This window comes from Bacillus rossius, chromosome 3 (assembly GCF_032445375.1).
Source record: "Bacillus rossius redtenbacheri isolate Brsri chromosome 3, Brsri_v3, whole genome shotgun sequence".
In the NCBI taxonomy this organism is placed as follows: Eukaryota; Metazoa; Arthropoda; class Insecta; order Phasmatodea; family Bacillidae; genus Bacillus; species Bacillus rossius.
In genome coordinates, this window is record NC_086332.1 from 68,703,475 (window position 1) to 68,728,600 (window position 25,126).

General features: G+C 34.8%; 1 protein-coding gene across 1 annotated transcript in view; it reads left to right on the forward strand.

Moving 5' to 3' along the window:
* LOC134531456 (uncharacterized) overlaps positions 1-16,575 on the forward strand; it is a 32,244-nt gene extending 15,669 nt beyond the window's left edge. The window contains exons 2-3 of the mRNA XM_063367167.1: positions 13,776-14,001; positions 16,529-16,575. Of these exons, the coding sequence (XP_063223237.1) occupies positions 13,776-14,001; positions 16,529-16,575 (273 nt within the window). The remainder of the gene's footprint in view (positions 1-13,775; positions 14,002-16,528) is intronic.
* The last annotated feature ends 8,551 nt before the right edge of the window (positions 16,576-25,126 follow it).

Genomic DNA, 25,126 nt, shown 5'->3' on the forward strand with positions numbered 1-25,126 from the left:
TAATAAGCATCAAGGAAGTGTAAAAGCATATTATAAGTGGTATAAGTCTTACAAGGGACGAATACCATATTTTTTGTTTTAATGTTTCGATGTTTGTGTAATTTGCTAATTGGCAATATATACCAAGCAGTAGTTCGTCTATGCTCTTCATTTCGTATGTGCATAAATGTCCAAAATCCTACTTACCAAACAATTAACCACCAGCAAAAGAAAATTCGATGATGATTAGTTTATTGAATGATTTTAAACTTCTAAATAGCTTGAAAATTTTGAAAACTATGTATATAAATAAGGATAGAACACACATACAAAATTTCGAACAAATTACCAATATAACATCATGTTTAGCACGAATTTATTATGCGGTTGAACTTGACTGCACCATGATGATATTGCATACGTGTGCTTAAGTACAATAATATTTTTTATTATGAATGTTTCATATAAACCAATAGTTTAGTATCATATATCAATGAAGATTTTCGTAGTTATCTTAAAATGTTCACAATATGCTAAAATAAAAAAAAATGTTATAATTTAAAACCTTTATTTTGTAAAATGGAAAAATAATAATCAAGAAACTAACACGAAAGGAAGGAGATGTTTGACATTTTTATTGGTTTAGTCGTTGGCTGTTTTTATGCTTTTTCTAAAGGTAAAACTCTTATCAGATGCTCTTGACTGACTTGATATAAGCTTTTGGACATACGCCATTGCTAAGCACTTTTTCTGTAGAAGAAAACTAAATATACCCAAAAGACAAAAACACAAACTAAGCAAAAAATTACTGTTGTCAACAGGATATAAACACCACATAATATTCCATAACAGGAATATAGTCAACAAACAAAGAAAAACAAAGAAAATGGACTAAGAGAACGAAAACACTCCCACAAATGATGACAGCACAAAAATATAGAAATAAAAAAAAATTCAGCACTACAGTTGAAACGAGACAAAAACACGACTAAACGAAAATACGAAAAAAACACAATAGTTTTCCAAAACAGAAGAGAATGAAAAAAAACCACCACAAATGAATACAGCACAAAAATATTGAATCCAAAAAAATTTCAGCACAACACTTGAAACGAGACAAAAACACGACAAAACGAAAAGACGAAACAACACAATAGTTTTCCAAAACAGAAACAAGCGACGTTTCGGGAGCAGATAGCAGTTCCCGAAACGTCGCTTGTTTCTGTTTTGGAAAACTATTGTGTTTGTTTTGTCTTTTCGTTTTGTCGTGTTTTTGTCTCGTTTCAACTGTTGTGCTGAATTTTTTTATTTCTATATTTTTGTGCTGTCATCATTTGTGTTTTTTTTCGTTCTCTTAGTCCATTTTCTTTGTTTTTCTTTGTTTGTTGACCATATTCCTGTTATTTAATATTATGTGCTGTTTATATCCCGTTGACAACAGCAATTGTTTGCTTAATTTGTGTTTTTGTCTATTGGGTATTTTTTAGTTTTCTTCTACAGAAAAAGTTCTTAGCAATGGCGTTTGTCCAGAAGCTTACATCAAATCATGCACACCCATTGCACAAATCTTTCAAAGATAATATGCTCTTGACTGTTAGGGTATCACAATGCATTTCTCACTTGAGTTAGTATAGCTCTAGAATCAGAGTAAATGAGTGAAAATTTTTGCAACATTACATTAAAAATGACTTTCACCAAACTCTTATCATGCGGTCACTGGCAAGCTAGCCATTTGGAAAAAAATGGTGCTGTCCGGCGGTTTTACTCAGGAATATGCCACTCTTATGCTATATGTGAGCTAAAAGCTAAAACTATTAAACATTGTCAAACACTATCCCCATTAGAAAATTAATAATCCAGGAACTTGTGAATTGGAATCGCTCATCGAGGGTTCCGTTTCATTAATATGTTTTTTCACTTAACTTGTAAAGTGTTTTGAATAAAAGTAAACTTAGAATTTGGATGCATAAACATATTAGCTCTCGGTAAATTATATTTAGTTGAAGTATTTGGTGAAAATGGAACGGAATATGATGAACGGAAATGTGTAAACAAGATGGCGGACCCATGAGTAGCAACATAAACACATATATAGTCACTTTCGTAAATATAAAAATACATACCATACGCATATAAATATATATGGTAAACCAAAACAGTCATAGTAAAAAGTAATTAGAATAAAATTATGACAATACATATTCTCCTGATAAGTTCTCAATAGGCTTAGAAGCAGAGTGGTAGAGTGTGCGCTTGTTGACCTGAAAGGACGAGGTCATCAATGAAAAAACAATTTTTTACTTCGTTAGTGACATTATAATATAATAACATTATTTGATAATAATGTCGAATCAGCTCAATACGTTTAACGTTTGTTTGTAGGTAGTATTTACATATTGATTTCAGTTATTTTAACAAAAAAATATACAAACATATACTTTATGTTATTTTATGTGTTTTAAAATGTTTCAGTTATATATTTTAGTAATGCCATAAAAGTATAACTTCTAACATGTGCAAAATCTTCATGGTATTAACTGTTTAGTGAATTTTAATAAGATGGGCAGTATTTTAATAAAATTCCTACCAGAAAATCAGGTCCAAAGCTGGGGATTATAATTTTTTCAAATATTTTTCACTTTTAACGGAGTCGTTTCTAATAATTTAAATTTTCCGGAGTCTTCGCGCTGCTTTCTGCGTGTGATGGTGGCAAGCAACGTTTACGATTCAGACAGAGAATTGTAGTGGTAGGCGCAGTAAGTACGTGTGTGATTCGCGTTCAAAAAATGTTGTTTCTTGAAAAGCGATTATTTAATATATCATTTAATGTATGACGTTATGCAATATTTTAAAGATTTATATGTTAAATTTCGTGTTCGAGTTGCGTGTTATAAGTTTATTTGCTACATGAACAACATTAGAACACACGAATTTGCTCGTTACCGTGGTTCGATGTTTACATATCACTGAAGTGTACTGAAAGACTCGTTCATATATATTTTTATTTAAATACATATTATAACCTATTAGGTACATGAAATAAAAAAAGTGAAAATATTGCCGTTTTCTTGTTGGAGCCATGATAAAAATTGGTCTAAATTTTTTAACCTCGACAACTTTTAAGTTGTTTTAATTGAACTAAAAATATTACCAATACAGCCATGTTGTACTAAGTGAGCTAATTCACTGATACTAATAATTTATTTGCAAATATATTTAACTTACCTTTTAAGTGCACGGAGAGCACCTTACAAAATTTCACAATATTTTAAACACCGTTTTCACTTTCGGGTCAGTTAAATTGCAAAATTTTATTTTATTTTATTTTATTTTACAGACATATATGTTCGTCACGGTTTGGGACCTTAAGAGAACTTCAAGCTAATGAATGGTCATTCCACACACGTGGTAATCTAAGCGTGGAACAGCCTAAGTTACGAGCCCTGCGTTCAAATTTGACGTGTTACATTCTGTGGCTGCTGTTCATAATGTGTGTCCCGCGAACTATTTGCAACTAGCGAGCGTTGTTTGGTGCGAGGGGTGAATAAGTAAACTGAATATATAGGTGTAAATATGTTTGTAAGTAACCCCACAGTCATGCGCACGTGTTAGGGGTATGCACATGGAATGAAAGATACCATCATAATTTTAATAATATTAATGCTGTAAAACTGACTGAGATTTTCTGAGATTAAAAAAATAGAGTTTTCGACAATATTATTATAGTTTTAGTCATTCTCGAAAACTAATTAAATACTAAAAAAAGACACTATTTATTTAAGGTATTTCTAAAATGTATGCTTTATGCTTCAACGAAACCTATTTTTAAATACTAAATGGTAAAATTAAGTTATGGCTTAAAAATAAATGAAACCAATGTGGTATTATTTCTGTTCCTCTATCTCCACCCTTAAAAACAGATTAAAACGATTTGAAAAAATATATATATACATTAGCTACGACATTATATACCACAGATTAAAATAAATTGCTCTGTGCCATCATATGTAAATAAATATAAAAATATATATTCACAAGTATTCTAATTGTAAAATAAAGATGCCATGTTTACTAACTACCATGAACTTGATCTTATCTCAGAAAATGCAAAAAAAAAAAAAAAAAAAAAAAAAAATTAAAAGTAATATTTTAAATTATTTGGCCCTAAAAATTTGAGAACCACTGTTGTGCGGGCGCAAGGTGCAATAAATGACGTTACCGAGATCACGTGCTCCGATATTAGGCGTGACGCGGCTAAGACAACAACATTAGAGTACGTGCGTGGTAGCACGCGGCCAGCAGCCGCTTGTTGCGCAACTCAAACTTCAGGGTAATACAAAGGTACATATCCGCAGCGCTTCTTGGGAACTGTCACGTGATGCTGCTTAAAGCATACGAAGCATACCTGTTTAGGGCCAAGCTCTCACTATTTCATTCGATGATTACATGTGGTTGAAGTCTCCACTAACTTAGAAACAAAAAAAGCCACTAATTACAGTGCAGATTTTATCACACATGGGGCCTATAGTTTTAAAATGTTCATAAGTCAGTTGTTCTGAAATCGTGTCGTTATTTATAAATTTGTAGTCGCCTGATTGAAAAAAACAAATTATTTCTGCATGGTAAAACACTTTGAATAGCTTGGGAATATATGATTGAAAATAGATAATGTTGAAGCTATTCGTGAATAAAATTAGTCAATAAACGTTTCCACACAATGAAAAAATATGTTTGAGTTAGTTCGGATGCAACTTTGATACATGTTTCGTAACTGGTATTTTGCCCTGTAACATAATTACGAAAGGTAATAAATCGAAAACTAAAATATTAATTGCATTAATTTTAATATATTAAAGTCAACAAATAAATATATTTTAATGTTATTAAATTCCCACAGTTACATATAAGCACCACATCGAAATGAATGAGCTTCCTGAATAACGTCTGTTAAAAAATTTCTGACTCACGCAAGACAGCTTCCTTTAGGAAACATACTAAGTAAAAAAAAATTGTAATTGTAACTGAAGGTTTTTTTTTGGAAAAGTACAAATATTTATAAAGTTAGAAAAATACTATTTGTAAACTGCGTATTTGGTACAATTACAAGTAAAATAACAGTAGTATTTCACTAAATTGTATTAATACTAGTGCTGGGTCAAACCCAATTTTTTTCGAATACAAATCTCGAATTCGAATCCCAGAGAGTACTATGAGTATACCCCTTGAATCCGAATCTAGGTGTCTAGGGTAAAAAATAAAATAATGTACAATAAATGAAAAATATTAACTACGGTGTTGAAACATTCTACCTTTAAATGGCTGTTTCACAAACTAAGTATTCACAATCAGTACACATTGTAATTATATTGATATAAGTACGTATGAAAAGTAAATTATCTTGTAGAATGGTTACAGGATAGGCACGAAAAAAAATGAATCAGTAAACTTCAGTGGTTATGAGTGCTGAATTATTTAATTTACTTCATTTCCTTTATAATATTATTCCTCGAATAATTTTTTCCTCAAGTACCGAATCCCTTGAATTCTAGGGATTTGATGTTAAATTATGTTTTTATTGGCCCATTCATAGGCTTTATTCTGGGGGGAGGGGGGGGGGATTAAGAAGCCTCTCACAGGGGAAGACTCTCTTGCGCTTGCAAAAGCGTGACTGTGGAACGGTTTGGATAAATGTAAACTTCGGAAATACGTTTTACGGAAAACTTCCTGTATATTTTAAAGTTTTCTGTTTATTGAATGCATATAGGCCAAAATATGGGCGGTATACAATCATACAAGGACCATACCCAGAGATGACTTGTGTCGGTTAATACCCACGCTCAAAACTCTCGGGCCACGAGGCTCTCCCCAAACCATGAGTTTTTCCGTGGGTCACCCTTGCGAATCCTACAGATTTGCGCCCCTGGGTACTTAACTAATTAATGCAGATCTTCTGCAAGTGCTCATACCACGAGTCAATGGACTGCACTACCGACATATCAGCACCAGCACCAGGACTGCACCACTCAGCAAGCAGCAAGTTCTTCAAGAACAGGTGTCGTTGGCAGAGTCCCGGCTCATCGTCAAAATAACGGCCCTTGTTCCCATGTAATATTTTGGATTCGGTTCTCCATCAGCTGGCCCCAAAACAACTTCCGACAAGAAGGCCGCTTCCAGGAGAGAGTGAGTACCCTTCTTACTGGGAGCGACCCTTTTGTGAAGTTGAAAAATAATTCTGGTGACATTAAAAAACATTGCCCACAGATCTTACAAACTACTGGTGGGTTAAACAATTAATTAAAAATAACATGTTAACACTTTTCCAGTTTCTGAATGATAACAGGTTACTGAAACCATTCAAACACCTTAGTAGAAATGCAGTTCTTTTTTTGTATTTCCCCTATAAATTTGCTGTAGAATTTAATAGCATTTTGTTGTTCTTTTACAATATATATATATATATATATATATATATATATATATATATATATATTGGCAACTGGTTTCGAAAACATTCTTACAAAATTATTTTTGCTTTGTGTTGATGAGTTAAAACCTCGTGTTGTTCGGTGCGCTTGTTTGTAAACAATCTCGCGTTCGCTGACGTAGCTAAAGCTCCATCCATGGTGACGCATCCTATAACCCCTATAACCCAGTCTCATTCGCGCGCTCAAGAATGAACAGTTTCAAAGGACAAGGTCTAGCGCGTCTAACAAATTATCGCGCTTTCGTGTACACAAACCGCCTTATTTTGTGTTCGGGGAAGTCAAAGTTCAACCTCTTCGAAACGGCGAGCATGTCAATGTATATTCGGGCCATTCATGGATATACTTTTGTTTTAGGTACATTTACAGTTTCTAAAACGGTATATACAACCTTAATAGTTGAGAGAAAATTCAAATTTGTGACGAGGCGATTGGTGGATCCAAGTAATTAGACGCCATCTCATAGACCTGACATTTAATCAGTGTCATGAAGGCGCAAACAAACAATATCTAGTGGTTATAAAAAAGGTTTCATTACATTTTGTGATTATACAAATCTTAACTACTATTTGCTATCAAATGGCAAATAAAATGAAACAAATTTTCCATATACTTTAAAACCTCAATCATTACTTTGCTAACTGACGACTCAGCATGCCCTAGTTTTAAGCCATTTTTTCTTCCTTTCCAAAATTTGAGAAGCTAAAAGGTACTACAATGCCAAATGACTGACTTCCTGTTATGACAAATAAGCTGTTACAGAAAAGCTAAGTTTTAAAGTGGCAATTGTCTCAATGTTAAATACAATATTTTAATGTTATATAAACATATATTTTAGTGGCAATGATCATGTATTACTGCTATATAATTAATAAATAAACGCTTATTATTGTCTTACATTAGTTAACAAAATATCCAACATATAGGATAAAAAAAATTAAAGAAAAAGTCACGAACCTTGAAAGACAGAGACCTTAGCAGAAAAAATAGCTATCGAACAAAGGACAGAGAGGAAAAACACCCACAAAAATCAACAATTCAAATCAATATACATATGGACAATACAACCTTGTCGAGCAACGAAATATTACAAAACATAAACCGGTAAATACATCATTGTTGCAAACTTGGACAAAAAATTAACAGAACAAAAATTATCTTTTTTAATTTACAGAAGACATAAAGAATATTAACAAGAAATCAACTGAAGACTTCACGAATTTTCGGGACCTGAAATGTGTGCCCTTCTTCAAGCGAAACACTGAAGACGACATACAATCGCATTAGGTTTAAAACGAGGCCGAACAAAAAACCACAAATTCATATTTGGTTGTGCACTATAAGAAATCAAATTTACATTACTGATTGCGACAAATAAATTACATCAAATAAAAATCCCAAATCCATCAAAAATGCTTAAGTGTAACAGACATTCAGAAAACATCATTTCAGCATGTTCGAAAGGTAAAGAGAAATTTTCTACCACACAAAAACAAACCACTGCATACACTTATTGCTGTCTCTGTCGCTTATGTCAAATTTTGAAAATAAATTTTACAGTTCAAAATGCATTTTAGTAAATTCTGAAAAAATTCTTTTACTCAGGAGATATTTTTCTGACTTTTCCCTAATTACAGTACAAAACGCTAATGATATTAAATATACTTAGGAAAAAACAATTTGAAACAGCGTTGGATTTACCATCACACAATCTATTATTAAAATTTCCATAGTCACTTTAAAGTTTGTTCAAAAATAAGTTCAATTATCTGAAGGTTTCAAACATCGAAAGTGTAACCTTATTGGATTTCTTTTCTTTTAAATACCTACAACTCGTCAAAAATCACAAAACCCCTTTTACGTATGTATATCCAGAAATAAAAATAGCGTTTGGATGTGAAACACCTAGTGGCAGTAGGTTGTAGTACAGCGTAATAGTGTATCGACGAACAATCGAGAGGTTGCAAGGTCGATAGTCGACCCTTCCATTAGCCTCTCTTAGAGACAATGTGTTCATGACTTCTTACTTTGCTTACGTCTTTGTTTTGTTGTTAGCGGCGTCATTGGAGTCTACACGCAGGGTACCTTCACCGGGAAACTACGTCGCTGCCTACGATACTGTCGCTGGTGATGTCACGACCCTGAGGTCTTCACCATCTCGTGTTCACTGCAGCCTATCCCGAGGTTCCTCTCCCTTTCCTCGCTAGCTGGCGCCATTTCCCAGTCCACACAACCACCTCAAGCATCAATCATCTCACCAACCCTGCATTCCATCCCCACCAAGGCAGTAGGCTTCAGTTTATATTTTATATCAAATGTTTCCTGATCTCACCTTTACACCAACTGAAACCATTTTGAAAACTATAAACGACACTTAGTTCATAAAATTGTTTCGTAATTTATTGATAAATTATTTTTATTAACTTAAAACACACCAAGAAAATGTTTAGTTAACAACAAATTCAAAACAGAACTAGATACTTACAACAAACAAATCAAAATGACATATTTAATGCGAAAACAAAAATAATTGATAAAACATAACAATCTTTTGTGTACAAAAAAGTAAATTGAAAAACTTAAAATTAAATGTTAACACGTTTTTACATGCAAATATTTCAATTCACTTGTATCATTCCCAATGAAGTTATAATTTAAAATCTACACTGTGAGTTGAAATTATATCTTAAAAATAATCATTATATATCATTATTATTATCATATCAATATATCATTGAAAATTAAATGTTTATTTTTCTATGAAAAAAAAAAAAAATAATGACGTAATTTTTCATTGACATTAATATATTTTAACTGGTATAATATTTAGTAACTGTCCGCATTTTACACGTTAAATGACAAAATGTTTGAGTCTGGAAGGGTAGCTGTCAACCCCACTTCCAAAATTGAGTGCAGGAAATTTTGATATCTCTTATTCCTTCTCCTCCAGCCAATAGGTACTACCTTTCCCGATGATCAACTGCTAGTGTATCCAACTGCTCGAGAGTGAAACTATTCCAGTGTCTATCTGATGGAATAATATTCCGTTACAGCGTGAACATCTAAGAAATTAGCACGTGCAATTTATATAAATCTACACTTTCAAGATTACATTAACAATTTTTATGTTTCGGAAAAAAATAAAAATGCCGCGAAGTTTAGGTTGGACTAGATTAGAAATGAATATTTGAACGTTTGGAAATGTTGCAAGTTAACACAACAAAAAATTGGTTTTTCAAAAAATAAAATAATAAAAGTATATTCCATGATGAAAGTTATGTGAGATTATGATTGGATACTCAAACAGCTAGACATGTTAAAAGTTGGGCATTATAAAATTTGGAAATTTGAACAATTGGACAGTTAAAATTTTTTCTAACATTTCTAATTTGTGTGGGGTGACGATTTATACGCTACTTGCCTAAGTATATTTAGTAGCGTACCGCCGGTTTAAACCCAAGGGTTTCGCTTAAGTCATAATTGATGGTATTTTTAGTTCCAAGTGATTATAAAGCTCGTTATTTTAGTTTAATGGTTTAATAAGGCTTTTTATTTTGTTAAAATTAATTTTATAATAAAAGTAGGCTTTTTCGTATCAAAACCTATGTAAAATTCACACTGTTTTTTTTTTAAACAGATTTTAAACACCGGTATGTGTTTTTCGTTAGTAACTATAAGATACGAGACATTGACAACATGATCTGATATCTTGTGGCGACATCAGCTATCTGATTACCATGGCAAAATCGATTTTAGCGAATTCATATTGTTTCAGCCCGCCAATAGAAATGCACCTAAAAATACTTTGATACTGCTTGAACAGTTTGAAAACGTATGGACTATAATTCACGCAACCGAATATCGCGTAGTCCCTGAATGTGTTGGCACAAGGTACAGAGGAATGATCGTTACATCATTCTTAGGCGAAGATCATTAGATCTCGAATTGAAGAAAATGTTGCAAATGGCTATAATACGCCTGAATAATCCTCGTTCATGCATCTTTTAATTTTTTCTTTTGCAAAGGTACTAAAAGGATTGATAGTTTACGTCTGTTACAAAAATAAAATTCTCTCAATAATTTAATTATTATAAATCTTTGCAGGTGCAGGTGTTAGTAACTAACATTAAATTTATATTCAGCTATCAGCTAGGTAAACGACATTTAAAATATTTTTAAATGGAGATAATGTATGAATTCTAGAAAAATGTTCTTTTTTTATTAATACCCAATTTTCCGCAAGCGTATGACGAGCTTCAGATATTTTTGAGACTGCTCACAGTTTTAGATGAATCTGCTTTCTCCATTGTTATAGGCCATAAAATGATCTGTAAAAATCTGATGACCATACATGAACAAATATTTTTCAAAGCAAATCTTCTTTACACTCTGTGGGGTAAGCTAAGGCAATGACTCATCAGAGAAAAAAGAAAAAAAATTGAAAAACCTAGGAGTGGGAGAGTGGGGCGTTTGATGGAGAGGGAGAAGGTGAATAATGAAAAAAGTAGAAACGGACAACTGGAAGTATCTGAAGGTTTTTCGTTATCACAATAGAAAAAAGAATTATGTACATAACAAAAGATTCATTTGGAAACCTGTTGCCAAGAAATAGTTTGAAATACCTAATACAAGAAAATATTGTAACTTTGTACAACACTTGGCTATGGTTATTTTCGCATATATAAAATGCGTTTTTCGAGATAGTACTGTAACGCTGCGGGTGTCCATTAAAGAGTATAGTTGGTAACTAATGAATTCTTTAAACCCGAAACTAACATCTCATCATACAATGTAATAAATACGATGATTAAATATCTATCCTTTAACTTGATGCAAAGTTAAATTATGGTAGTTAATAGCTGAAGGTTTACAAACAAAAACAAACAAAAATATCATTAAATTAATAAATTATTTGTTAATCCTCGTTAATTACAACACATATACTTAATACGTGATTTCTCAAAATGTGACTACAAGACAAAGATAGTTAAATAGTTTTACCACTTATTCTCTACATAATGTGATGGCCGTTAAATCAAGACAAGGAATAAGTTTGGTGTATTCTCCAACTATTTGGAATTATAGTCACGAAACTTTTTTGAAACAATTTCTATATTTTTATATATTACTAATCAGTGTATCATTGTACCAGTCAGATATCTCCATATTTATAAACATGATTAAATGTAGTATTATCCGATATGAACACAAATCCTTATAAACGAAACAGATGGATCCAGGTGCTACGGGAATATTTTTGTTTGGCAAAAAATCAGCATTGATCCAATAGTAATTAATTTTGTGTATTTCAAATATTCAAGCATAAATGATTCACCAACAGCAAAAGGTATAGTTCAATATGTAAATAGGCAATTTGAGAAAATACTTCCAGTTTATTAGCTCAGTGGTTGCAGCAAAGGACCACTGGAAATAAAACTACATTTTTGGAAGATACAAGATAATTAGCAATTGACATTCTAAATTGTTGCTTTACGAATTATAAGGTAATTTATAATCCAATCTGAACTAGAGTCTGATGACAGGTAAAAATTAAAATATAACTAAAAATAATAATTATCTATAATTAGACAATGTTGACGACGAACTTGGGGAAAATTTAAGATTAGTTACGAGTCTTGGAAATATTTTACTTTAACTAACTGTCAATAGTCTGTGGGACATTCTATGAATGGTCGATTCGCTAAGCGACGTTTTGACAACCAACCGCTGTCAGTGGACACGAACGGATGACGTCGCCGATGACCTCAGACGCTGGCTGCACCTCTGCTATGGCTCCTCGCTGCTAGGCGATCCTTCCTCGCTACGGGACAGGATCTCGATCGGCCGCCGTGGATGATGGACCTCGGGTTTAAGGGTGGACACCAACTTCTCCAGCTTCTTCTCCGGACCATCAATAACTCCCTTCCTTTGAACTTGCTTGGCTCGTGACTGGAACTCATCGTACCTCTTCTTCGTCCAGCGACCTTTAGCCGCTGAAATCATCGAAAATGTCAAACAGAGTCAGTAATCAAATATACAGTATGTTAACTACGTTTGCTTGTTCGGGTTATTTTCAGGTGTTATTAATATCTAGTAGAATTCTTGATGTTCGAAGTAATTCGTTGTCAACTAATATTGTGCGATTTAAATTAATCGCAGGATGAGATTTACAAAATGATTTAAAATAAATTTCAACCTGTCGGCAATCTCTCTTCAATATTGGAATACCATTCCAACCTTTTATTAACGTCAAAGCTTGCTATAAAATTCTGAAAAAAAAAAAAAAATTTCATTTATAGTTGCGGATAGGAGTATTATAGCTATACGTACTCTTTCGTTCTAAATCGAAAATTTCTTATGGTTTCCATCAACGACTTTCAATTTTTTGAAGAGAAAACTTCTTCAGCAGCGTTGAGCGATTTTTGGTAGGTGGCAAAATTTATGGGTTCGTGTCACCGACATGCTAGTGATATAACACCAAAACAATTTAACGTAGAAATGTCATATCACACATTTAAAAACAAAGTTTTAAGTTTTCACTTCTGTCGACAGTCCCCATGACTGCCTTTTTTTTAAATATCAAAACCGAAGCCGAATGAACTAGCTATCTTTATATCCAGGGCCTATTAATAAATTATAAGTTTTCTTACAAGTTCTTACGCAAATTTGATATAAAGTGGAAAACGTGATTTTAATTGGGTACTTAAAACTTAAAAGAACTTAAAATAACACAAAAAATTTCATATGGGTGTTAAGAAAACAAAGATAGAGAATAAACATATTCAAATAAGTCAAGTTGTATAGAGTAAAGAGAAAAAAAATAAGAATTTAGCTTTAGTCATTTATACTCCTATGGAGGTGCAATCTTTACCTTCATAATACTGAGTATTTATTAAGAAAATTTCTTCATAATTTTATATTTGAATTGATGTTGCATTCAAGCACATCGGAAAGATAATATAATATTTAATAATTTGATATTTTAAGTTTTATTATGCTTATTAATGTGTACAGTTTAAACTGGAAAACTAGTAAGGGAACGGTTTACAAATAACTTTAACTATTGGAGGTACTGGGACAACACAACTCATAAATGCTCAGGTAAGAAAGTAAACCCAGTATAACTGCGAACATTATTTTGCAGTTATATAGTTATTTTCATGAGAATGTACAAATGGATATTTCTGCTCCATTTACTAAAGAAAAAAAAATTAAAGCGCATGTTCGTTACAGTGTTATATTCACCATTGCGTAAGCTACTATATCAGTTTTATAGTTCATGTGAGATGTGTGAGTTTGAACGTGTTAGCGCAGGCGGTGGTGCGCGCCACGAGACGAGCGGTGTCCTCAGGGGAAGACGTGTTCCACGGGGCGGAGACCCGGGCGAGGGTGTCCTTGTGCGGCAGCCGGCCCCCGGTAGACCCGGCTCGCCCCCACGGACCCCAGCGGCGGAAGAGCACGTGCGGCGCCATATGTCCTCCACGCCGGCAGCGTCTCCTGCCAACCGCACGTGTGTTGGAAAGAGTCCACCTACTATCAGGTACATCGAGAAACACCAAGGGCCCGGGGGAAAATAATTTTGTCGGCCTCTCCTTCCCATTACTTCAGGTACAGCCTTTAACGCCCCAAAATTATATAGGTGTGTGTGTGTCTATATATATATATATATATATATATATATATATATATATATATATATATATATAGAGCGACTGTAAAACGTTACCGCTGTCTTAACTCTAAACGTGACCTTAGCTTATTTCACAACTTTGGTTTCTACTTACAATAGACTTGTAATTTTCAACCTATCAAAAAAAAACCCGAGCACTGACACGTATGTTTGTTTACAAATAACATTTCAAAAACACGTTTACAATTATTATTTAATTGATTATAAGTTTTTTTATTGACGCTAAACATGTAAAAACTTCATTAGTAATGAAATATGAAACTATAACTACAAACCACGTGAGTCGACAACGCACCAGCTATCTGCCAAGATACGTGAATCCCACGGTCAAATTATGAGTAGAATAATAGGAACGGAGAGGGAGAGGGTGGTAGCGTGGCGACGGGCGCCGGCCCGAGCACGGACCAGGCGCCGGGTAGCGTCGCCATGGGGAGGGACGCGGCCGTGCCAACTGGGATGACATTCACTCACGCCGTGCCCTAACGCTCGGGAGAGTGGTTCTACCGAAGGCCCTTTTTGGCGATTATAACCCCCCCCCCCCCCCCCCCAGAGAAAAAGATATATCTGAAAAAAAAAAAAACAACAAACAAACAAACTCTTTCAATCGAACTTTTCAATTCAAACATGAAGATATTTTTTTTTTAAACCGAAATTGTGGGGCACAGATAATAGATAATATATCCATAAATAGTTAACCTAAGTCACCAACAATTTTTTTTAACACTGCAAATTATATGAACTGCTGTGTGAATTTTCTCAACGAAAGCTGATCCCTACACTCCTTACTGTTGCATGCGCCTAACGTTTTTCGTTTTGATACTTGCGTGTACTTTCATAGCTATTAAAAATTCACAATCACAATTTTACAGGAAAATCTGTATGGGGCTAGGAATCTTTACTAGGTTATAAATCTGTATGGGGCTAGGTGAAATAATTTTATACATTTTAGTTTATTTTAAAAAGGTAGTCGAATAGATTTTTTTTATTTAAATAATATTTTTCTGTTTCTAGTCTATAAATCAAAATTTTTATCAAGAAGTAATATAGCTTTTGTAAGTTGCTTTCTGGGTGATAGGAGAGCAGCAAACCCTGTCTCTCTGGTTCCGTTTGTGTGTAAATGTATATATTTATGAAAATTAAAGGTTGATTTTTCTTCTGAAGTGAATTACAAATTATTGAATAAGAGCTGTACGTATTTCCGCCTTGTTTTGTTTAATTATTGCTTAAAGGCCATATTAGAAACTATTTAAAATAGTTAAATCAAAAGTTCAGATTGTTTTGATTTTTTTAAAAAGTTAAAACGCAGTAAAAATATATAGATTTCTATTTTCTCAGGCTGTGAAATTCAGGATTAAATATATTAATACATTTTTAAAGAGCATCAAATAACATAGCTGAAGAATTTAGTATAGATTTAGCTTAAAAGTTACGTCATGTTTATGAAGTTTTTCCGACCTCCATCCTATTGAAAACATAAAACGCCTGGAGCAGTCGGTGGTGTAGGCACCGCCTGAGGAGTTAGGCGTTATGCATCCCGCAGCACTTGACTATTCTGCTCGAAGCCTAACGCCACAACACACAACAGACAAACAAACAGACAAGAAAGCAAGTTAGTATTGAGTTTTCGTTATGTTCTGAGCTATGCTCAAAGTTTCAATCTCTAGCTCATCGGAAAGTTAGTTTAAAATCGATTGCAAAATTTGTACCGAACAGACCGACAGATAAGAAACCGATTTAATGAAAACGTGGTAAAATAATATAATATTTAACCTCACTGACTTTACAAGGAAAACTATTCGTAGCAGCAAGTCGCTATTAATTTCGAGCATTCCATTGAATTATATTATGCTATCTACTATTTTTTTTTGTAATTTGTTTGAAGTATGTACACACATATACATATATTCCTATATTCCATATATTCCTCTACATATCTCTATCCCTCTCCTCTGGGTGCGTCAAAAATGTATACGTACTTTGAACTGTCATAGAAAATTTAGTTCCCGTTCTACAAGGTTAAATTTCTGTCAGAAAGTAATTTTATAATTCTTCAACAGGTGGCAGCAGAATTGTCGCTCTAGCTAAAAAACCCAGTTAGTGACAAGGAAGTAACTTGATCATGGCGGAAGTACATTCGAGCTTTGAAGCGTGGAACAGATAATTAAGTATCTCTGGGAGTTTGAGAATGTTTCTGAGGTTTAAAGGCAGTGGAGAAGTGAGTATGGTACAGAACCACCTTCAAGGTTAACAATTACACGTCTACAAGACAAAATCGAAAATTCATGGAACAGTGTGTGTAGTGCATAAAGGTTGAACAGGGCTACCTCGCACAGCTACAAGTGATGAATCCTCAACTGCAATCTTGGATCTGTTTCAGCGTTCATCTCAAAAATTTCAAGGCAAGAGGCGCGCGACGCATTCTGAAGAAAGGCAAGTTTCGTGTGTACATTCCAAACCTGGTGTAAAGACGATCCAGATCGAAGGTTAGAATTCTGTGAACGGGTTAAGGAGATTGTGATACGTGAACAGGGATTTATGGGTAGCATAATTTGGTCAGATGAAGTCAAACTTAATGTAAAAGTCAATAGGCACAATTGTGTGTACTGGGCTGAAGATAATCCTCACATTACATTTGAAAAGACTGTGAATTTGCCTGGTGTAAATGTGAGGTGTGGTTTGTTTGCAAGGGGACTTATCGGGCCTTTCCGCTTTAAAGGTAATGCAACTGGAAAAAGTACCTAACAATGCTTTCTGATTCATTTCCTGCCATTCGTGCATTATATGTAATGGCAAGTTTTATTTCCAACAGGATGGCGTCCCACCGCACCATCATAGGGACGTACGAGCATACAGTGGATATGTCGCAGGGGGCCAATCGAGTTTCCTGCACGCTCTGCAAACCTTACGCAGCTGGATTTACTCTTATGGGGAGCAGTAAAATATGAGGTGTAAACCACGTAAACAACGTAACCTAGACACCTTGGAATGGAATTCAAGCGGTGTGCGCAGAAATCTCATTGGACACTTTGGTACTATGTACGGAATCAGTGGTGACTCGTACTCAGAAATATTTTGATGCTGAAGGCCACCATTTGGAACATTAATCACATTTTCATCAGAAAGTACAATTATTTTTAAAATTCGACTTAACATTTTCCATTTCCAAAAGTTTAATCTTTTAGAACGGAAAATAGATTTTTCATTACACTTCAAAGTGTGTATACATTTTTTGAAGCATTATGTATATATATATGAGTCACTCCATAGCAATGCAAATATTAAAAATCTAGGTTCCAGCTATCTATATTATTATATATATTTTTAAATGTCACAGTTGTGACATAGGTGCATAAAAACAAGCGCGTTTTTGAATACAACGTTGGTTCAAATTTTCAAAACAATCGGTAAAGAACATTCGGAGAGTTAAGAGTTTGAACGAGCGAACAATTACATATTTATTTATACAGATTGGTTTGTTGAAGCAAAAAATGTGAAAATAAAACGGAACAAAGTTGTAATGGCCTAAAAAAAAAATTGCTGAAACTAAGATGGCGTCTTTCGGTCCCTGTTTTGCAAAGCGCGAACTATGTGAAGTGGTGTTAGTGGCAGCAGCAGGAGCAAGGCAAGGCGGGCTCACGGGCGAGGGGCGACAGGAGGTAGGGCGAGAAGGAACCGCAGAATACGCTAGACTTCAGACAGCCGGGTGCAGAGGAACGGCAGCGCGGACACACGTCTCCCCGTCCCGCTCGGCGCTGCGCTTCTGGCGGACCAGCAGCGTGATAGGTCCGTAAAGGTGATCGAGGATCATGCTAACAGATGGACGCAGTCCCGTTTTAATCGAGAAGTAAGAAAAAAACAAACATTTGTCTGTGCTCAATATTTTTTTGAAGTGAAACTCCTTTTGGAGACAGTTGGATAACCGATGCGATGACTCATCAGAGAGTAAAAAAGAAAATAGGGCAAATGTTAAGAGTGGGGCGCTCAGAAGTGGCGAGGAGGACGCGGAATATTGAGTGCGTCATTCATCACTGTCGGGAAACCATAAGTGTAACGACGCTAGAGTGCTGCACTTCTCGTCACGCTGGAAACGACAAAGCGTTTTTCTTTAAAAATTCAATTAGGACTGTGAAAATTTGTACAAACATTTCCAATAATTGCGTGTGTTAACATGATATTGTGATCTTTTTTTTGCATAAAAATGTATTTTCATCAAATTTTAGGTGCACAAAGTTTGATATAATATTTTACTGCTAAGGCCGCTTCGTCATTACATACAAAAACCTAAGAGAAAATATGTTTGTAAACTCCTCTGCGACACACTCGTCCTGCTGACCGCCGCTCCTCGTGACACAGCTCGCTGGAGACACAGGCTGACTCCTACATCTCTTAGACATTGTGGTGTTTTATATGCCTTAGTGTGCTTTATTGTTTGGTTATACCATTGAACTGGATTCTTTCCTCCTGGAAATGTACCACACATTCAGAGCTTCTAAAAGTTTTACTTACTCAAACAAACTACATACATTATTTTTTATAATTGACCTGACCTCATCACGCAGCAAAATCTTAAAATTTCTGTCATGGTAGTACATTCGTCAATTGAAGCCTCAAAGGTTTTTTGTGCCCTTTCAATTTCATGCGCGACGGGATACGATATGCTTATTTAGTGCAAGGGTTTTAGTATGAGCCGTACATTTTACACATATATATTTTTGAAAGATTTTAACTCTCTATACAATTATTGTATTTTTTTAAAAAAAAATTCAATACCTAGTGTTTAAAATTATTATGAAGCATCTTTGCCAATGATTTTATTCCCAAGAAAATGTTCTAATAAAATATTATTATTGAAAATATTTATCTTTGCAGGCTATTATTATTCGAGTATTAACCATGTTAATGGATTCTTTCCCTTTTATACGATTGATTATATGTATTATTATGACAAAAATATTGTCATGGAATAAAAATATGCTCCAGCTATTACATATAGGGTCTGTGATTTAAATATTAATAGCTATATTTCACTACATATTATTTGCAACTGAGTATGAATTAATCGATTTTTATTGTATAAATTGCGGTAACTCGAATATATAACGGCAATAGAAGCCACGTTAACATTTACCCCTTCTTTACCTAAAAATCAAGTAAATTTAGAGACGAACTGTTGTGATGGGGCTCACTGAATCACTGAATCGCGCCCTGAACTGCGAGGCGACATGCTCGCTCCTGCAACACTCGCCATCTGCGAAGGCATGCTGTCATGCGGGTTGCCTCCTCATCAAGCCTGCATGCGTCAAGAGCTCTTTCGTGCGTTTGGGTGGTGGGTGTGATCTGGTTAAGTCGGCCAGGAGATGGTAAGACACATTGACGTCATGATTCTTGCGTGTGGGCCGTGAGGAGGACAAGTGGGACAGTGTGTGTCTTCTTGGTAGTAAGATATAGGATGGCCTGTAAGTGCTATTAATAAAAATTTTGATTCATCACTGGCGTAAAAAAGAAACAGCGCATGTCTAGAACTTTATGTTGAGTCAATCTTCCCCATTGAGAGAATCGTTTAAATAACATAGACAAACTGCTAAAATAATTACATCTGCGAAAAATGTCTTCACCCACGATACCAAAGATAAATGTTTAAATAACTTGTCCGGAAACTACAATTTCTTTTGCCAAGTTGACACTGTCATGTATACAGAAGACATGGATCACGATCAACAAAGGTTCCTTGATTCTTTAAATTTTTCCAAACTTTGAATGCATTACCTTGAAGTATTTTGGAATATAGATACTTTTCCCATATCTTTTTCAATGAAAAAAAAAAATATCTCAAGGCATTAGTTGTATATATAGTAGAGTCTTGGACAGGTTTGAGCGTGTGGATTGTGACGTCAAAGCCGACAAAATTTCCCAAAAGTCATCAAAATGGACTTAAAAATCCTCAAAAACGTCACAACATTTCCTTATTACGAGGGGAGAATTCACATTTTAAAAGAAAAGTTGCAATTTATTTAAAAAAAATATAGATGGGTAATTTTCCTCAGATAGGGGCAATTATTCTTAGCCGAATGACCTCCACAACTACTACTAAAGCATGTATTACTTCTATCAATATAAAATCATGACAAGCATTTTGGATGCCACCAGCTTGGATTTTATTTTCTGCTAGAGGGCACTGCTGACATATTGGTTTATTACTTACCCGCTAATGCGCAGTTGTATCAATCATCATAACATAGCGTTCGCCATCTTGTCAGCTATTTTGGCCACCATATTGACCAAAAATTTCGTAAAATTTACAAAAATCACAAAATAAAATGAACTTTTAATATATTATTGATTTGTTCGGTTGTGGTCCTTTCGGGTCTGTAAAAAAATTCATTTGTCTCAAAACAATATTTATTTATTTGAATGTCACCTCAATCGACATTTTATAATAAAAGTAAAAGTTGCAGCTATAATAAATAAAACATCACATTTTCACTTATTATTTTTAGTTCGTAAATTCTGTTCTAATTCAAGTGCTAACATAAGCCAGTTATTTTTAGACCATTCATTGAACAAAGACTGCTGTGTTCTCAGTGGCAATATATCTACGTGGCTAACTGTCCATCCGCTATATTTTTCTTTGTATTCTTCCTCTTTCCTCCTTTTTCTGGATTTTTTCAATGATGTTTTTAACGGACTCTTCCACGTTGCTACCCATGGCAACGGAAGTATTCATCGTATTGAATACTCTATCGCAATTCTGGTCTTGATGTGGCTAAGGTTTACCATAAGTACATTGAAACCATAAGTTATTCTTCAAAGAGCGATTATGATCCAATACTTCTTCAAACTGATTGACTATATACTTTTTGGCATCAGTCTGAAAAGTAAAAAAAAAAAATATTTGGCTTAAGATAACCGTTTAGATAGTAGTAAGTTTTTACATACCTATGGAACGCAGACTCTTATAAGTATAATCCATTTTCATTAGGTCAAAATTCACCGAGAACCGTCATATATCGCGGCACACTCTGAGACGAAGTCGAAGCTGCTTACGGCAAATCCGTTTAACTGTTAGAGTAATTGCACGTTCGAGTACCAATTTTAACTTGCAACTAGCTTGTCCGCAGTAGCTGAACGAACCTCGAGTTTACAGTTTTTCATGGCTCTTCTCAAATTTTCAATACGAGAAAACCACATACGACACTTATTTCAGCGATACCAAGCGCGATGGGTTATTCGCCCATTATCCTTCTCATATCTGGCACCTCGAGAGCATTAAAATGTCTTTTCACAAAAGTTACAAGGATGTCTATTGGTTGTTTTCGTAGATGTATCCTTACTCATTGGTAGAAGAAGCACATTGCTTGCACTTCTTCAATTGTCTTTTTAAATTATCGTTTCGTGAAAACTGCTCATGACATTTCTCACAGCTGAATTTAATACTCGGTGGATTCATGGGACATTCTTTCGCTCCATGTCGGCGAGCATAACCGTTAGTTGAAAATATCTTCCCATAGTGACGACATGGATACCGAAAGACATCGTTGTTGCCACAATGGTCATACTCGACGTGTTCAACAATTTAATGTAATTGTAGACTGTACTCGTTAAAGTCTCTTCTCCTGGCGAAACCACACTCGTTGAGGCCTCCGCTAGTGCAGCTACCACCGGAATCTCCGTAGTCGTCAACGTCGCGACCATCAGGGTGCCCCGGTGCCGATAGTACACATTCCATAAATGTTAGCGTTAATAATGGTAAATATGCTACTAATTTCACAATAATAGTCAGTTACTGGACTTATATGTCAGACAAGTCGAACTAGACGATCCTCACACTACCGCAACCAGTAAAAATTAGAAACCTGTCTTTGGTCCCTAATAATAAATAATTACTATACTCTAGCCGATAAAAATTAAACTAATATGGCTGTAGCGTACTCTATCAGACGAAACAAAATATGGCGGATGTGATGTCAGACTAGTTGGCAATATATGTACCTTGGCATTAGTAGTGGTGAGGTCAGTCTGCCGGTGGCTTACGTGGAAAACGTTTCCATAGCCATTTTTTATTTTTTCCCTCACCAGGTTTGAACTGGGGACTTCATGATGTAAGTACGTTTTTATTACAATTTTATTAAAATTTTACAAATTGATTTTTATAAATTGGAAAATTTTTCCCGATTTTCTAACTAAATAATTACTAACTTTTAAGATGGCAATCGTGGCGTCGTAATCCAAGATGGTCCATTGTTTTTTTCAATTTAAATAATTAATTTTATAAATTTAAAAATTTTCCCGATTTTGTAGCATTAAATATAAGGATTGTAAAAATGGCGGTTGTAACGAAAATTAAAACGATCTATATTCCAATATGTCGGTCTTATCTAAACTGCAACGATGACGTCACATCCAAGATAGCGGGCGTAAAGAAACGTGTAACGTTTCTGGAATCCAAGTTGGTGACCGTAACAAATAGTGAAACCGTGTTTTTAACTAATTATTATTTTTTTGTATTTTAAAATATTTTCCAAATTTTTATTACATTAATTACTAATTTTCAAGATGGCTGTCGTAAGGGTACGTGCCGCGGTTACGTCTTAATTCAAGACGACAGGTGTGAGGTAATACATTTTTATTATTACAATTTTTAAAATTTATCGAGATTTTTTTAATTTTTTAAAAATAAGTTACATGTTTACTCTTGCCGGGAATCGAACTAAGGACCAAAATTGATTATGTAACTAAACATTTAAAGTGGATAATTTTTTATATTTTTTCGAATTTTCCGGAATTTTTTGGTCAAAAATTAAAGAATTTGAATTTTATTGTCAAGGTCAAGGTCATCCAAGATGGCTGCCAGAGGATTAGGAGTGGCTTGTCGTTAGGGAATTTAAGCCTCTTTGGGGAATTTATGTTCTTTCTAAGGCGAAAGTCTTCTGAGGTTTTTCGAATTTCGAATTTTCAAATTTTTGAGGAATAAAACGGGAAAATTTCCTTCAAACGGGAATTTTTCCCTCGAAGTAGGGAAATTTATAGGAGATTTGAGTCATTTTAAGTCATATAATTAAGGATTTTGAGTCCAAGAGGGCCGCCGTGACGTCACCATCCAAGATGGTGTCGACAAATCTCTATCCTCAGCCTTAAGCTTGTTCCCGGAAATACTTTCCTATAGGTACTACTATTACTCACTATTGAAATACTCAAATCATAAAGAAAAAAATGTGTAACAGGTAGGGCTATCTATGCGGGCAATGCAGGGACTGTCTCAACAGCGCTCTCTACGCTGCTGGTTGAACAAGGAGGAACGCGAGTGCGCTGACAGCAAATGTAAAATTCAAGGCACTCACAGCTGAATGTATAGAATACATATATCTATTTTCTGAAACAAGCTCATGCGCACACTCTATGTCTTATTCTTTCGTTCATCTATCTATCTCGGTTCTAACTTTTTGGGAGAGGGTGGGGGGCAGGGGACGAATAACCGCACAAAAATATATCTTTTTCCAAATATATATTCTTTGTACTTTTCACGTTAGAAAGTAGGCTGACTGGCAGCCTGGTGGGAAACGACACCTAGTTGCCCCCGAACAAACCGGCGCCCCCCAAACCTAATGCGGACATAAAGCCCAAGTGCCAAACCCGCGCATGGTAGATTTTCTACTCTGTCGAACTCTTCTTCCTGAACCACCCCTCTGTTTCCTGTAACCAACCTGCTTGTAATTCATGCATGACATTTTTCATCCCTCATGTAAGTGCCTAGGGGTTTTCCTGTGTCTATGCAGGTTTTACCTGGGCCAAACTTATCTAGTTTTAGTCTAGAGGTAAGAAGTGAGGCACCAATAAAGTCATGGCGCCAATCGCAGCCACGGCTGGCCAATACCCTCCTAGCATATGTATGCTTCCTCTCCTGCATGGCTTAAACACATCATGAGTAGAGCGTACAGACTACGGCCTGAGACGCACTTAGAGTCTCTCCCTAACCCTGACCCCTCCCAAACACAGTTATTAGTTATGTTAGGAAAAAAAAATCGATAGAAAGTTTCACAACAATGTTTCAAGTCGGCCTTGAAATTTTACTCACATCGAGCCCAAAGAAGTTTAACTTAAAAAAATATTAAAATTTCCATATTTTAACCAATCTATACAATATATCACGTTGTGCAATTCCGAGTGTTTTGTTTCTTTAAAATTCCATGCAGCACATATGCCGCTTTGAATCGGCTCACACAAGTGCCCTACTCAATCCGGTAGTTGTACTATTTTCAATTAGTTTAGGATAGCCCAGCAGTTTAACTCAGGACTATTCAATTATATGGTGCAAAATTTCCTTGTTAAGCTTTAAATGTATTAGTTGATAGTAAATTCCACCAGGCCTAGTAGGTAATTTTGTAAGATAGATTTCCTTGACGAGAGTTGATCTTTTCTCTTAATATAATGCTTTCAGGAGTTTTAGCGAAAAAAAGCGTTAATTTTAGTTCAAAAAGGTTTTTAAAACATTCCGACTTTCCGCGCTAATCGAGTAGAGAGTTTCCGCTGACAAATTAAAAATTCGTGAATACGCCACTTATATGTGAACATGAAAGAAAAATAAGAGTAATTAAATACTAATGTAGTAATTCTTTTTATCTAGATCGTTGGCTTATTTGCCAGTCACTCACTAGAACTTCTAGGCTTCTGGGTTCAGGAAACGCACTTGAAAATGTTTGGTGTACCTGTCGGCAGCCCTTCAAAACGGTTGCAACAAAGTATACCGAAGCATTTCATTATTTTTTAAGGTAATTTCTACGATGAAAAGTCCTTAGATGTACTGTATTTTCTGACAGTGCTCTTCCATCTGCTTGCAATAAAGCTTCCGTTCTAGATTTTTTTTTCTTTTGGTTTTACATGGCATAGGACTTAGATTTGTCTACATTTTGAAGTCAGATGTGATTATCATGATAGTTGCAGCCCGCGTGAAATAATAAGTTATTTCTTTGCGGCGCTT